At 38.0% G+C, this 17,198-nt stretch overlaps 1 protein-coding gene across 3 annotated transcripts in view; it reads left to right on the forward strand.

Moving 5' to 3' along the window:
• Positions 1 to 2,757: 2,757 nt before the first annotated feature.
• Positions 2,758 to 17,198, forward strand: part of LOC111563190 (prolyl 4-hydroxylase subunit alpha-2) — a 30,229-nt gene continuing 15,788 nt past the window's right edge. For 2 of the 3 annotated variants that reach the window (XM_055017480.1, XM_055017479.1), the window contains exons 1-5: positions 2,758 to 2,895; positions 11,050 to 11,149; positions 13,071 to 13,167; positions 14,646 to 14,797; positions 16,805 to 16,942. In XM_055017480.1, coding sequence (XP_054873455.1) covers positions 11,068 to 11,149; positions 13,071 to 13,167; positions 14,646 to 14,797; positions 16,805 to 16,942 — 469 coding nt within the window. In that variant the 5' untranslated portion in view covers positions 2,758 to 2,895; positions 11,050 to 11,067. Of the gene's footprint in view, positions 2,896 to 11,049; positions 11,150 to 13,070; positions 13,168 to 13,509; positions 13,593 to 14,645; positions 14,798 to 16,804; positions 16,943 to 17,198 lie in introns of those variants that run through there. The other variant, XM_055017481.1, reaches the window with a different exon arrangement.

Consider the following 17,198-nt stretch of genomic DNA (forward strand, 5'->3'; position numbering starts at 1 on the left):
TTAACCAATTGCATTAAATAGTTGTGTGGGTGTATTATTGTGTTGACCCACAGTGACGCCTGCACTTCAAAACCCATGAAAAGGTCATCGTGTACAATATTTTCCACAACTTAAATCTTTGGATTACATTCATTGTAGTCACAATTTAAACACATCCATATTGTGTAGACCTACATCACATCTATAAAGGCCAAATACAATATATTAACTGTGTCCAATGTCAAATTTATAAGTAAATGCATCAATAGACTTGAATAATCTAATACTAATACTAACATATTTCATTGGCTGAAGTGATAATCAAAAAAGAAGACATTTTAGTTGGTTTTAACTATGTTTTTCTATCATTTCCAGCTCAAACACAGAATCTTTTTCACTGCAGAGCTGATGTAAGTGTCCCCTGCAGTTCCATGGAGTGTTTCATCAGATGTGCCTCAGCCTTCCACGTGATACAGTAAATTACACCACCAGAGAAAACGCTTTTGCTGCCTTGTAATCAGACTAGTTTTGATGGCTTTGTCTTGGATCTTATTTACAGTGACCTTATTCGCCCATTGCATGCTTTTGCAGATAATAGACGAACATCAGAAACAGGGATAGCCTGGAAATACACAGAGAACAGAAAGTTGAAGAACAGCAGATAATTGAAAAGCCATGTAGAAGATTTTATTTCTCCAGATGGTCTTCAGTTCATCCAGAGAACAAGCTCTGGAAACACATCCAAACTGTAAACGTGACGGACTGCATGGATTTCATTACCGTAAATACCCTAAAAGACCGAACTGTTGGCTCCAACACGAATGACATCTTCACCTTTTTGCAAGTATCAACTTACATATGTGTGTGCAATAGATGTAGCTGTACAGGAGTTGTGATTTGCATTGTTGTCTCTTTCATGCATTAAATCCATTCCTCTCTTCTGGAGGTAAGAATCAATAGCTGCAGATTGCTGCATGGTTTGTATGTTTCTGACATTCTTCACATCCTAAAAGCATACACCACCCTTGGGTTGTAAAGTGTTTTAGAGTATCTTGGTATTCTTAACTCATAACTCTAAAACTGCTCATTGACAGTTTTTTATTATTTAATTATGTTGAATTCTGTGGCAAAATATGGCAAATTTCCAGCTCTTTTACGCAAGCAAAGCTAAAATACAGTTGTAAAAACACCCTGTTATACTTACTTAAGTATGTATTATCAGCAAAATAAAGTATTTTTTACGCTACAAACACTACTGTGACTGTTACATTGTCCAAGTTATCCAAATCCAAGTTACATAGGGGTGCCAAAATGAAACAGACACCTTCAAAATCAGCAGATTCTAATAGACAGACAGTTTAATATATAAAAACAATACCTTGCTGGAAAAGGTAAATATATTTTCAAAAAATGGGGGCAGTTGAAAAGACATCAAGTAGTCAAATAGAGTCAGGAAAGGCTCTCGGATAAAAGTGTGTTTGAAGAGACTCAAAAAACGTCACTGACAAAAGGCCTCTGCCTGAGGAATACGGAAAAATCAGAAAGAGAGAGGTCATGAAAAGCCTGAAAAGGAAACAGGAAAAATGTTCAGATCTGTCCTAAAACATTCTGGGAGCATGCGTAAATAAGCAAAAACAGGACTGTGTCTCTGGTTTCTGGTTAAAAGCAATAATGTGGAAGCAGCATGTTGCATCTGATTGAGCTGGAATAATCCTACATTATATACTGCTGTGAAAAAAATATTATATACTAATCATATAATAACTGTTGTTGTGAAATACATACAGTGCAGCAAAATGCAAAAAATATTTCCTTTGCAGTGCAAATAGAACACAAAATGAAAATTCTCAGGTAAAGTTTGGGTATCTCAAAATTCAGCAGTAGACAGAAATCTGGAAAATTCCAAAACATAAAACCATACTGCTGTAGTTCTTCCTTCGACCCTCTGTTCTGTTAGTTCTACCCTCAAATACGGTCCAACTTAAAGTTAATGGTTATTTGTAGCATCACCCAGAATTCAAACCCCTTAATCTATCTCTCTGTGCCACCATACCCAAAGTTTACATTTTTGTCCAGTTTTGGTTCCCATTAACTTAAAAAAGGAGAAACTGCTAAATAAAGATAAACTTTTGAAGGCCAGTGTGTATCTGGGAACTATCAGCTCAGCTCAGGCAGCAGTCATAATATGCAGACTCCCTAAACATGGTGTGAGTACAAATACAAGATAACTTCACAAAGTTTTCCATGTCACCCAGAAATATTTTTTTTGCGACTCAAAAACACTGCCTACACTAGCTTTAAGTACAGAATTCATTGTGCAGTTGTACATATTTCACCTCTGGTTGAATTAGAAGAAAACTTGCAGCTTGATTATATTTTGGAACAATGCATACATTTCTAAAAAAAAAAAAAAAAAAAAAAAAAAAAGCACAATTCTTTTCTTCTAATAGTATAAAAAGCAGAATACCCATCCTGAAGCTGCTACTTTTGCATTTCTGGTTAGATGATGCCAAAAAAAAACCTGCCTACCTCAGCTTTAAGTACAGAATTTACTTGTGGAATTGTACCTTTTTATTGTTACAATTAGAAGAAGAGTTGTTTCTTAATATATTGAAACACTGCCTTTATTTTTTAAAAGGACACATTTATTTTTAATTTATTTTAAAAAGAATGGCATACCCATCCTGAAACATGAATCTCCAGTTTACGAGTTGAGCTTGAAGGCAGCACGATAAAGTTTAGTGAGGAATGTCGCTGCGCCTCTACCTTGCGTATTACGGCCAGAGCTCTAGGAGGTTCTGTACGTGGCAGCGCCTACAAGCCCTCTCTGTACTAGTCGTCACCTCGGGGTGCCAAGTGGATTTGCGCTTACATACCGACGTGTGACGGTTCTCCGTAGACCCGGTGAGGACAAAGGTAAGCTGGCATTAAATCTAACATCTGAGCGGCGGACGCACGAGGCCTTATTTACATCGGTGCTGAGCCGAGGAGCTCGTGCGTCTCCTGAACATGTTGGGATGGTTGTCATCGGCTCCGACTGGCTTCTGTTGTTGTTTCTGCCTTTATTCCACACCGGAGACGTTTCAGCAGCAGAAAAAAGAGCTGCTGAACGACTAATTTTCCCGTGAACTTTGTGTTTATTTCAGGCATGTTTGTTATATTATAACGCGAGGCAGAACCAGGCAGGTTTACAATGTTTCTCCAGCGGAAACTTTTGAAACTTTGCGCCAACTTCGTGCCCGAGCATCTCAAACGTTTTTCTTTATTCTCACTTGCTGTAAAGCGCAGGTTTTAAAACAGAGGTGGTACTGTGAATGTAAAACGTGTCCACATGTAGCCCGCAATTCAGGCTGCGGGACGCTCACTGGACCTGAAGGGGCTGGAGTGTCGGGGATTTCTAGAAACGACTGTCTGGGGTGACGTCAGGGGGACGTCCTGGACCCAGCTGGAGATGATGAGCAGCAGGTCAGGAGGAGGAGGAGGAAGAAGAGGAGGGAGATCATCCACATCCACAACCATCCACATCCAGCCTCACTCTACTGCTGCCTCCAGCTTGGATTATAGTGGACTCATTCACCCCAAACAGGCTAAAAACCAGCAGCTTTTTTTATTAGAGCTTAAGTGACCTTCATGTAAACTGTGTCAACATTTGCATTAATGGGGACTCTGGTTCATTTGACTTCCATTACTGATGATTCTGCTCATCATTTTCCAGTGATCTAAAAAAAAAAAAAAAGAAGCCCCAATTGCACCACAAAACACACTCAAATGCACCAACGGCTCATAACAACCAAAAATATTTAGTTTACTAAAAAGTTAGTCAAAAAAAAAAACAACACTGTTTCCTTGCAGCTAGAAGGTCCCCAATTTGTGTCCCGGACTAGGATCTTTCTGTGAGGAGTTTGCATGTTCTCCCTGTGCTTCCTCCCACACTGCAAGAACATGCTGAGGTTAACTGGTGATTCTAAATTTCCATAGGTGTGAATGCGAGTGTAATTGTTTGCCTCTATATGTAGTCCTGTGATAGACTGCTGACTTGTCCAAGGTGTCTCCTGCCTTCACCCTAAGTCAGCTGGGATAGACTCCAGCCCCTCCACAACCCTAATGAGGATAAAGCGGTGAATAGATAATGGATGGATGGATGGATATTATGACAGTCTGAGAACCTGTAACATTCAAATGTTGGGGTGAGAGGGGTCTCTCCTGATGTTGATGGCTCGTTATTGGCAGGCAACTTGTAATTTACCTGTGTGTGAGAGAGCTGCCCTACCAGCTGGAGATGAAACCGTTTCTAACAGAATAGTTTGGTTATGGATTTCTGGTGCTACTACAGTGTGGCTGCCAAGTAAACATGGTTGACCCTCAGAGAATAACTGATTATATAATATATTTTTAGAAGTGAGACAACATGCTGTGGTTTTTTCGTCAGCATTTATGTCGTGAGAAGCACATATGCATTGATTGTAAGCACATATGTTCAGCAGAAACCATGGATTTAAATCTATTTGACCCTTTGCAAAACTCCTTGGTGATATTTTTCCAATTTGCAGGGTCGGTCAGCTTTGTTGGCAATACTCACTGCAGTTGTTTCAGAGTAGAGAAAACAATGCAGATGCAGTATGTAAATGTACTTCATTCACTTGCTGTGTTGTTTAGTGTAAGTAAAAGTCCAAGCAAATGTTTGTGCACTTAGTTTGTTTAGACTGGCTGAGTTAAGAGTGAATCAGAAAACACCCACAAATGCACCAGCAGCTCAAAACAAGCAAACATATTTAGTTTACTACAAAGTTACACCAAGAAAAAAATCATTTTATGACAGTTTGAGAACCTGTAACCATCAAATGTTTGTCATTGTACTTGGGCTGAACAATTTGGGGAAAATATCTAATTGCTTTTTTTTGACAGATATCACGATTGCAACACGATTTGCAGTATATTCTAAGAACTTTAGTAGAGAACAAATTAACATCTGTTTTTGGATCTTGAAGACATTTCAGCTCTCATCCAAGAAGCTTCTTCAGAGGCTTCTTGTTGAGAACTGAAGATGATGGCTGAAGCATATTAAAAAAAAACTAAAAAAACAAGCCTGTGTGCTTCTACTGAAGCTCTTAGGGTGACCTGAATGAGTGAGAATCTACACAGACGATTTGCAGTGCGGTTTTTTAAAGGCCAAACCTCAGATCAGTATTCACAGTGGAATAGATAACAAGTGTTATGGAACATTACCACATGAGATACCATCAAAAGCTTCAATGCCACACAAGGAGGACGGCATGAATTTGACACCACAGTGCATCCCAGGGCCAGACATGTTGCGTAATGTATATCCTAAATTGCAGCCTTTGCCATTTGCTTATAGCACTATTTTAAATGATTATTTTCATCATTCACTAACCTGCTATCAATTTTCCCATTATTTTTTTGTTCTTAATAATGTCAGAAAATGGTGAACCGACTGTCTAAACCCCCAAAATAACCAATTAGCTGTCATAATAAGACAAAGAAAGCAGTAGATCCTTAAATTAGCATAACTGGAACCAGAAGCTGATAACAGTTAGTCATCAGAATAGCTGCAGATGAATTTTGTGCTTATTAGCTATTGGTTTGATTTATTTCCACCCTGAAGCTGAGAGAGTTCACGGTGGCTGATCAACAGCCAGCTGCTCATCGAGCTCAAAGGATTAGATAGTAGATAAAAAGCTCCAAAACAAAAGCTCTTGGGTTTGTCCGCCTTCAGTAAACGGCACGTAATGTTTCTGAACATACAGCTGCAGTATAAAAGGATGCCCGCCAGGTAAGAGATCCCCTGCAGTGATTTATATGCAGCACAATGGCAATAATTGGCCGTGGAAGGCAGTGAGTGATGCCATGAATCTGTCAGCAGTAATTAAGCTGAAAGGCAAGTGACGTGCACGCTCAGAGACGATGTCTTGCTAGCTACAGCATAGAAATAGAACAGTGTTATTAGGTTACATGAAATACTAGAAGAAGATCTCTCAGTGTCTCTGTCTGCTGACCTCTATTTCTCCACATCTGCCTTCTTTTACTAACAGATTTCAGCCACTGTCCTGGTTGTATCTGTTTTTCTTAAATGTCTGGTTGATTTACATGGATCACAAAATTTGTTCGTTTTCTGTTAAATATTTACGTGAGCGCAGCGTTTACATGCCACAAAAGGTTTTTGGAAGTGGATGGTGTTTGTATACTCTTGCACATTTAGAAAAAGCTGTGTGTGTTTATGTTCATGTCCATAGGGAAGCTGACTTATGTGAACCGATCTGTATGTTGTAGAGTCACACTGTAACACTGTGCTGTGTGTGAATGAACTCCTCCACCAGATGGAAATGAAACTGTTTGCAACACCACAGTTTGGTTGCAAAAAAAGATGGTGTATCCTCAAACACTAACTGATTGAATAGGATATTTTTAGAAGTATGACAATGTGTCTGTGTTTTTTTCTTCAGCATTCATGTCAAGAGGAGCACATATGCATTGATTTTAAGCACATATGGTCATGGAAATCACGGATTGAACTTTTTTTGGGCCCTTTTTTTGGATTTTTAACACTTTCCTTGGTGACATTTTTCAGTTTGTAGGGTTGACTAAACTTTACTCAATTCAGTTGTCTCAGAGTCGAGAAAACAGGCCAGAAGTCGTATGTGAATGTTGTTTAGACTGGCTGAGTTTAGAGGGAATCTGTCATCACCACTGATACCAAGGGCACATTTCAACAAACACAATTAACCACAACTTTGCTTTGTATGCAGTGCAGTCCTGTCTTGAACACCATATTAGTTGATTATCTTAATCTAAATTGAGTGTAATCGAGGAGCAGATTTAATTTTCCTCCCCACAGAGCAGCAGCAGTGACGTGTTTGAATTTGTTTTGATTGGTAGAGGAGAGGTAAATCTTTTTCAGACTGACAGCCAGGGACTGTCTGTGCATGTTCAGCTTGTTGATACAGTATGTGCACATACTTTACTGTATGTGGTGTTTTATGTAACGTGCGTGAGAGGGGTTGGCTAGTGGGGGAAACAGGCCACTCCCACTTCCAGATTACCATCAGAAAAATGTCTGTTCAGCATCAGCCATTAATAGGCATCACAGTGCAGGGGGGAGTTGGCAACCGGCAAGCGTCATTTTTTCTCTTATGAGGAGGTTTTCTGGCATTCAACTGCGAGTCTTTGCTTACATAGCTGATTTTGTACCAGTTTTATCAGAATACTGGTATTTAGTTTCATAATGTAGCAATAATATAAACTGCCACAGCAGGTTTAGTACCCGTTGTACCAGTAAGAGCATTAAAAAAACCACCAACCAGAGTCTTTCCAATCTCGAGTTTGACAACTTTTGCAAAGAGGCAAAGTGGTCAGTTTAACAGTTTGACTTTTACGCCTCTGTTTGTTTAATAGTACCATGTTTTGCTCTGAAAATCACTTCAAGGTTTACAAGGAACTAGATATTTGCCCTTCCCATGCTCTTTCACTTCTTCCCTGCATTCCTCATTTTAAACTCTTTCCTCTATTTGACTCCTGTCATGTAGTACTTGCCCTATAAATCTGATTCTGAAAAGCAAGTTTAGTTTCCAGAAATAAATTCCTAAAATGAAATTGCCTGAGGTCTTTTGCACCATTGTTGGTAATATCGCATCAGTTGTCTTGCCAACACTTTCCTTCTCACATCAGCCAAATGGCTTTTTGTTTTGGTGTTTGCATTTCTTACGAAACTATCTGTAAAGAAGAAACGGATGAACAGGATTACTTTCTTTTATCATTTTCAGGGTTATCTTCTTATCCAGACATGTGTACAACAGCTGTTCTTCTCTGCAGATTTGTAGTTAAATGAGGGCCAGCTGAAAAGTAGAACAGGATGGGTACAGATGTTGAAGATTTTACTGTCGGGGCGAAGCGTTTGCTTCTAAGGAACTCCTGCTCCATTGCAAACCTTGGATCCTGACTGCTTTGCCAGAGAATGTGTCAGACTAGTTTCTTATCTGTCTCATGCAAAACACCAAAAGTCTGGAGAATCTCAGCCCCCACAGAAATGAGCAGAGATTCTGTGGGTTGTTGCCATCACTGAGTCTAGGCAAATTTTTCAAGAACAGAGCATAACGGAGGTGCTGTACTTATAAAGTAATGAAGGAACAGCAATATATTGAAGAAAACTGCCAAACCAGAGCCTAATAGAGACTGAAAATATCTTGATTTTTATTACATATTTTGTTGACCTTCATTATTTTATTTTGAGGAACGGCTGGATAAATTTTTATTGCTCCAACACAGTTCTGTATTAGTCCAAAAACACCTGTCCATACCTGCCCTCTCAGCATCCAGCATATCGTATCCTGCCTTGTCCTCTCCTCGGTGCTTTTCCCTACAGTTTTTAGAAAGACCAAGCAGGGGTCAGGACTCGGGAACATTTGGGTTATAAATGCAGCAGGCCTCTTTTCTAGGAATGTGACAGGGGTGTTACAGCCTGCAACAACAGGCACAGCTCTGTTTGAGCTGAGCAATAACACTGGCTGTAAATTACAAGGGGAGTGATTTGGTCACTTAATTTATAGCTTCAGACTGTGGTGGTGGTTATCTGGGCGAGCACCCATTAAACAACCTGTGGTACCACACTAGAAGCGAAATTAGTACCAGTAGGATTACATTTAGCAGAGAGAAGGACTTGAGAGTTATTTATGAAGCTTTATAGTCACTGTCCATGAGGAGTAGAAGTTTCACTTTTTTCTAGTTCTGGAAAAGACTAAATACAAAGCATTGCCACTTGCGCATACTTTATATTAAAGAACACAACTGACACACACATTGATGTATGTTTAACCTACTTGCTGAATTTGGTCAAGCTAGTTGGCCACATGGGCCACACATGCATAAACACAACAGACCTAATCTTTATAATTATCATGCCAGTTGGTGGAAATGTATTCATTACGCATAGCAGAAGAAGCTTGTCCCCATGCTGTAGGTGTATTTTCTAGTTTGCAAGAATTCAGCATATCCTTTCAGTATCTTCAAGGAGGCTTGATTTTTAGCTTAACATGTAGCATTTTTTTTATTTCTACATCTGAGGAGTACATTTGCCAGTTTATTCCCCACCTGCTCCCAACTCTCAACAGCTTCTGCAGCTCTCCTACCTTGACATTATGTTGAGAATATTTCTAAACCTCTTTTACCCCTCAGCCAGAAAGTAAGATGAGATGTGTGTTGCTCTGTGAATTTTGATCCAGTCTTATTCTGAAATGTTTGATATATGGGCCCTGACCTATATGCTCACACCCAGCGTGGTACATTCCAGCATAATAACTGTAATTGTAAATGTTAAAAATAAATATGCTGCAAATTTGGTTCCTTCTTTTCCCCAAGAGAATTAGAATTCACAGTGACTTACTCCTCTGTAGTGCTTGGTACTGGTGGTAAATTACCATATGGCAGGTTTGTCTTGGATGTTTGCCTGTTTAAAGGATCCATTTGTCACAAATAAGCCAAATTCCACCCTCCATTGTGTCAGTTTAACAAAGGACTCATAATGTCATAGACAACCAGATGTGGTGTTGGCTGTTAAACACCTTTAAGTTTGTGTGCTGTTACTTGGTCCTGGAAATATATTATGGATGTTTTCTGCTTTGTTGGAGTGTTAGTGTCACTTTGGCTTAAGGCTTTTTCAGCAACAACGGAAAGTCGGCTTGCATTTTGTCAGCAGGTGTCATGTAAGTGAAATGATTTCTTTTTCACCTGCAGCAGATTCTTTGCTAAGGTATTACTACACTTTCAAACAAGGTGCCAATTCTGAGCTTCAGATCTTCTGTTTCTCTAAGCCTTTGATTATATAGTTGTGCAGACAGAAGTATGTGCGTGCGTGTGCTTCCATTTTGGAAGTATGGATGTGAATGCATGTGCATGTTTTACACAGGCAATGGTAAGCAACAATCACTGAGAAGTGATGTGGCAAAACAGAATTGGATAAAATCCACAATGAGAAAGTGGGGCAGAGTCACTTTTCACAGAGAAAGTTGCTCTCAGTGGGACTGGACTGTGAACAGAGTGTTTCTGCCATGTGATACATCATTATTTTGTCCTGCTTTTTCAGCTTCAGCCCGGTTGTTGGCTCTCTTGTAGCTGAAAGTCAGCACAGCTCAAGTTTCTTTTGCCCTAGATCACAGTATTACTCATACAATGTGGCAACTTCTCACACAAAAGGCATAATAAACTTTGAAACAATGGGCTGTCTGAAGTAAAGCCGACTTTCTGTTTAGGTCATATTTGCTTGTAATGGTTTCTTTTATATGTAAAATGTGCCTGAATTGTGTGTGACGGATGTAAAAGGTTGTTTTTGGATTGAGGTTACAGTTTTGAAAGTAAGTTCCTTTGGTGCTAACTCTGACTTGTCATCCTATTACAAAAGGCACTGAGCTTTACTGGCCATGAACATTTTCATTCCGGCATCTTGTGGCCATGTTGGTCTCCAGAGTTGAATAATGACATGGAAAACAAGCTTTTATTGAGCTTATATGAACCGGATTGATAATGAGATGAGATCAAGTATATATATATATGTGTATATATATATATATATATATATATATATATATATATATATATATATATATATATATATATATATATATATATATATATATATATATATATATATCATACCCCACACCTCACTCTTACTAGATGCAAAATGCTTTATGACAAAAATAGACTTTTCTTTTTCCCCACATTGTCTCTTTATTTTTGTTTTTTAATTAGAACTGGGCACAAGAGGCAGTGGTTAGTCATTTATGGGAAACATGCTGGAAACTTCTAATATTGTTAGACATTCAGCTAATCTAGTGAGGAAAAAGAGAATCATTGTAAAAACTGATGACTCAGACAAGCTGCAAGTTTCTGCAGTCATTGTGAAAGAAAAGCACAGCATCAGTCATGGAGGACAAAGGATAAATATGGTTGCAAGATGTAGTAAAACGGCTTCATAAATGCTTTATCCCTAAATGCATACTGACTGCAGAGTGTTTCATACACTTCGGTGAAATCATGCAACTATGTTTGCAATTGCAGGTTATTGAACGAGACAAAATGAAGAAGTTTCTGTTTTTCACCTCCTGGGTTCTGTTCTCCTGCTGCTGCACCGCAAAGGGAGAAATCTTCACTTCAATCAGTAAGTCTAAAAATATTTCCTGTTTTTGTGTTTGCTCTTAAATTATACTTTGCATGCTCTTTGTGTCAAACTGCCAGCTTTTATGTCATTCTTCCTGATAGATACCATGGCAATAATCCAGAAAAACATCTTCCTTTTGAAAAACAGCTAAATCATGTCACTAATTCCGACACATTTTACAAATATCTTTTGCATCAACGGTCAACAGAAAATTAACAAATCTGTTCAATCAACAGTCCTCAATGAGAACCAATAATATTAACATGAGTTTTATCATTTAGTGAATCCTTTGTCAACACAATTTCAAAAGAAATTTGACCAATTGGCAGGAAAAAAACATCTACTGTCACTTTTACAGAAATGCAGCGTATGAAATAATGTGTAAAATTAGTACAACGCCTATTTAATGTACATGTATTTGTAAAATGGAAGCTTTTATGGTCCCCAGTGAAGCTGAACTCACAAACTAGATGTCTTGACTAAAGTGTCCCCCTCTGATTGAGTCAATTAGTTATAAAATAATCAAACTCATTGTTACTTTACACAACTGAGTGGCATTAAGTGAGAATATATGCACACTCATAAATGCACAGTAAATGGTGCTGAATGTTGCCTTAAAATCTTCAGTTATATGTATTAATACAGGATATTTGTTGTAGGCATGGATGCATTTTGTCAAATTTACAAATTTAGATTTTTTAGCTACTGTACATTGAAGTTTTTTTTAAATTCTCTGCATGCAATCCTCTCATAATTTGTACATTTTATGTTGATTTGCATAATTTGCTGTCTTAACCTAACCTATTATCTGTCACTAAGTGGTTGGAATTACTTATGATCCACTGACGAGGCTTAAATTGACTCTTTATTAGTGTAATCTTTATTTTTTGCTCTACAGTCAGTGTGAATCCTCCTCAAGTGCCTCAGGGCCTTGAGTTCAGTTCTATTTCAGGAAAACATAGAATAAATGTGTTCTTGAATGTAGCCACACCCACCTACTGGTAGTGTATTATTGTTAAACTAATCCCTGCCCTTTTTGACCACAAAAAACCACCAGAAAGCATAGCGATATGATCCTTGAACTGCACAACGAGGCCATTTAGTCGCTCAGGAATGCATATCTGTCCCAAGCAGTAAAAATGTTTTAAACAGAGGATGTGGCCAGAGGGGCAGTAAAATCTGAGTTTATTTTGTCCTGAATAACATTAAAGGGAAGTCATTGCGGTAGGTTCATACTTTTTTTTTTTAATCTGGGAAAAAATGTGCACAGTGCTCAAATAGACAAGATAATTTCTGTAGATATGATTAAGCCATTGTCCTCACATGAACAGAAATGACAAGTTATATAATTCAAATGATGCCCATAAATTTAGGTTTCATCTTTTGTGCAGTCACCTTCCTTTGTTTAGTATTTTGGGAAAAGGATTGCTGATTTACATAAATTCCAGTCACTGAAATTACATTGATTTAATGCACGTGGCTGGCCATTTATGCGGGTTGCATGCAGACACAATGAAAGAGTTTCATTATCCCTTTTCCCTGGCAACCCCTGTGAATTAATTATGGCTGAGCGTTTCCATGAAAATGTTTACTAAGCACACTACTCCCCAACCGTCTCCTCAAGGGCTCATGGATAAAACACCAACTTTAGCTCGCTGAGTAATTCTATGCTATCAAAGCGCCACAGTTGTGGCTGAGGATTTATTTTACCTCAGCCTACAGGGAAAACAGTGCGACCAGAAATAGATTCCCAAGTCTTACAAGAAAACCACAACAGATATAAAACAGGTAAAATAGTGGGTTTTTCTCTCAAAAACTAAATCTGCATATTATCTGAAACTGAAAGCAGTAATACAAGGCAGAGTAATGGTGATTTTTATCTTCAGAGACTCATTTATAATCACTGTCTGTGTTTCTTTAGGCCAAATGACAGACCTGATCTACACAGAAAAAGAGTTGGTTCAGTCTCTGAGGGAGTACATCAAAGCAGAGGAGTCCAAGCTTGCTTCTGTTAAAAGGTACATTCTGAGCTCTGGAACTTTTAAACAACCCAACCATGAACTAAGTACCTTAAACTCAAGCACAGTAGCAGTGTCTAATTTTCAGGCACTCACATTTTATTTGAGTATATCTGCTTTGTAAGTTTTTAATCCTTTCACTACTCCACTATGTTGAATTAAAAATATTGTACGTTTTACTCTGGTAATGTTTTGTGACCACTACAATTCTTTTTCAAATTATGGTTATGTGTTTGCTAAAAATCCAACACAATGTAAAGCATTATTACTCCTAAAGAGTGTGTCTTCAACAGTCCACGGAAGTGATGAAATAAGTCAAACATGTCTATCTTTTCCATTAAGAATCCTCAAAGAGATTTGTTCATATTCATGGGAAGAATGGTGGATGCTTTCCTCAGTGTGTGTACTTTTTCTTACCCTACCATGTGAGTTTAATGTCTTCATTAAATTATTCAATGGTATATGGTTTACAAAGGGTGAAGCAACTTAAATCTATTTTTGTGCCAACACATTTTCATGAAATCTTACCACATGACTGAAAAGCAACAAAGTATGTGCTTTTACTTGTATGTAGTTTAAGTCAGTGTGAAGTCATATGGGTCAATATATAATTGAGGGACTTTGAAGTCCACGGGACATCTCTTGCATATATTTTTATTAAAAGTAAAAAAAAAAAAAAAGAGCCTGACATTTTTTATGTTCATTGTGATCATGTCTTTACAAATTCTATAATTATTTATTATGGAAGCAATTACTTATTAATAAAAAATGACTGGATATCACTAAAATGTCAACTAAATAACCGTCCAAATTTAATAACAACCACCTTCTAATTAGGTAAACAATAAATGAGCTTCTAATTAGCTAAACAATAATAAAATGAGCTTATTCAAAAATTGTTTTGACTGTGTTCTCTTTATGAAGTTGAGAGAATCATGACGGATATTTCTTTTTCGGCAATATATCAAATTTTATATGGAAAATAACAAATTGTATCTGTGTCCTAGAAATCACTTTCAACTAAGTTCCCCATTACAAAAACACCTCTCAAGGAAGTGTGTTAATTCCAGATCACATGACCTGCTCCACATGATGTCATTTCCTCCTGAAGAAAACACTGGCAAGACTCCAAGGCTTTCTGAGTTATTTAATATAAAGTAGTGTGTGGATTTATCACATGTCAACAGGTTTACTACAATATCTTTATGAATAACTTTCAATTTCAATTTTCCTAATTGTATATATAATATTTAGAAGAATCTTTCTCTAAAAATACCATGTGGTGTTTGGTTATAGGTGGTCATGTTGATTTTAGGCCTGAAAACTGCAAAAGTGTCAACTATGATACCTGTCAACTATGTTACAAAAAGTCCCGCAATTATATATTGACCCATATCTAAATGTATACATATATGTGTGTGTGTAGAGCAGGTGCTTTTGCAGTCGTAGAGCCAATTTTCTCTCTCTCTGTGTCTTAGCTGGGCCAAGAAACTAGATGCTCTGACCAGAGTATCCACCTCTGACCCGGAGGGTTACCTGGCTCACCCAGTAAATGCCTACAAACTGATGAAGAGACTCAACACTGAGTGGTCTGAACTGGAGAGCCTGGTGCTTCAGAACCCCTCTGATGGTGAGGAAAGGACTGAAGGAGGACGAGTCAAGTGTGGGATGACGTAGCTTTTCCTGGAATGTACAATGTGTGCTGTGTGATTAATATGTCACTCCACCTCATGTGCATGCTGTCTTTACAGAAGAAAATAGTCTTTGTTTTTCAGTGTAAAAATTACACCTAAAAGTATCTGTAAGCATGTGTTTTAGCCACATGCAGCTACTAGTCTGTTGCCTGATTGCAAATATCAACACATTTTCTGCCTATGTGTCGCATATCGGACCAAAATATACTATGAAACTTATATTCAACCAGGCTAGTTCCTTTTCCACTTCCGCTCTGCATTAACTTGTAATAATTTTTGAGATTTTGCTCAGGTTTAAACTATTTCTTTCACATCAGATATGGCTTTAGATCTGTTTATTCTGCTAAATCTGCATCTGTTAGTCTTCACTGTTGCCTGTCCAGTAACACTGTCCACATTGCTGCCTGGTCACATCATATAATGTATCCCAAGGTTAGCGTTTCTTACATTCTCCATTGGACTTTTGTCTCCATGAGCGGAGAGCGAGTAGTAAACTAAAATCCAGACAAGTTGTGTGATTAGAGCTAATGCTGCAGAGTGAAATTTTCTGCTGTGCTGCTCTGCTCTAACGCTTTGCTCCTCCAGTGAACAAACGACACCAGACCCTGTCATGTTTTAGCTGCAGCTGTTCCTCATCTCTGCATATTTTGGCCATGTTCTCCCTTTCTCAGTGTGTGTGCGTGTGTGTGTGTGTGTGTGTGTGTGTGTGTGTGTGTGTGTGTGTGTGTGTGTGTGTGTGCGCGCGCGCGTGCGTGCGTGCGTGCGTGCGTGCGTGCGTGCGTGCGCCTGCCTGACAGTGAATGCGTGTTTAGACTTGGATCCATATCTGTGTGCGCTGGATAAACTGAGCACAAGTTTGTCTTGTGAATGGATCTGTGTACGTGGCCATTAGTTAGAGTAGAGAGGCTGGATGTAAGTTTTATAAACATAAGTAGACGGAAGATGTACTGTATTTTGATTTAATTTATTGTGCAGTGCATTATCCTTTTCTCTCTGTATTCTTTGGCAATGCAAATGCATTTACTTGTCATGAAAATAAAGCAAGTTAAAAGAAAACTTGGCAGAGGGAAAGAGAGAGAGATTTTTTGAGGTGTTGGCAGACAGCTAAAGCTAAAAGGAGAATTTATGTAATAGGAAAGGTAATGCTGCAGATACTGAGCGATGATAATCTTGCTTTTTATCTGACAAATGTGTTAATGAAAGAGTAGAAAAAAATGGATGAAAAAATTGATAATATGTCTACGTTGGAATGTGTTCACAGAATGAGTGGGTTGGCCTCATTTTGCAACAAATCTATTGTTACAGCTTTGATGCATGTACATTTTCTGAATTAAATTCACTATCATGTGTGTTTTACTATAAGTGTAGCAGGAATGGTGTCTCTGTTTTGAAGATAATTGTAAATTGATCATTGATCATGTAATGTTACATGTAAAAGTAATGGAACATAAATTATGGGTTTAATTCTTGTGCCCATGCTCTTGCATCATGATTGCTTTTCACTTCCAAGAGTCCTTTATATGTACAGTATGTGCTATATTTAAACATGGCCTTGCATGCTTAACAGGTTTGACTGCCCCTTTAAATATTGTTGTTCTGTGTGAGTGAATGAGACAAAGCATGACTGATTTTTAATGATTTAAAGCTTATGTTAAAGCCACTTTTTTGTGTGGATTTCAAATTATATTCTCACAATTTGCTAATTTACCAATGCAATATTTTCTTTTGCCTATGAATTTATGTCTATTAATATTCTGAGTAATTATTTTTGGATTTGTTGTAATGTAATAAGATGATTAGCTGTGATAGAAGGACGTTTTAAGTCTCTTATTTTAAAGTAGAACATTAACATGGTTGATGTCATCCTCTGGTTAGTCATTAATTCACTGACGTTTTCCATTATCATCACCATATGCTTTAATACTTTCTTACATTCTGTCCAGGGTTCATTTCCAACATGTCCATACACAGACAGTACTTCCCAGATGAGGAAGATGAGACGGGAGCAGCCAAAGCACTGATGCGTCTTCAGGACACGTACCAACTGGATTCTGAAGCCTTCTCCAGAGGAAAGCTGCCAGGTAACCAAGGACTGTGCAAAAATGCATGAATATGTTAAAACAGCTAGACACAATGTGCTCAACAGCTCTAAAAAGGAGGCACCCACCCATCATGATTTTCTACTGGTGCGTTTGTATGTGTTTTTACTTGTCTTTCAGTTCAAGAGTGCAAGAGTTAAACTTTAGTTTTAAGTTAAAGTTGCCGCTGCTTTAAGGTTGACTTGGCATTAAGTAATGTAATGCTCCTGGACATGACTGGATTTGCAATTAACTGTGT

This window comes from Amphiprion ocellaris, chromosome 14 (assembly GCF_022539595.1).
Source record: "Amphiprion ocellaris isolate individual 3 ecotype Okinawa chromosome 14, ASM2253959v1, whole genome shotgun sequence".
Taxonomy (NCBI): domain Eukaryota; kingdom Metazoa; phylum Chordata; class Actinopteri; family Pomacentridae; genus Amphiprion; species Amphiprion ocellaris.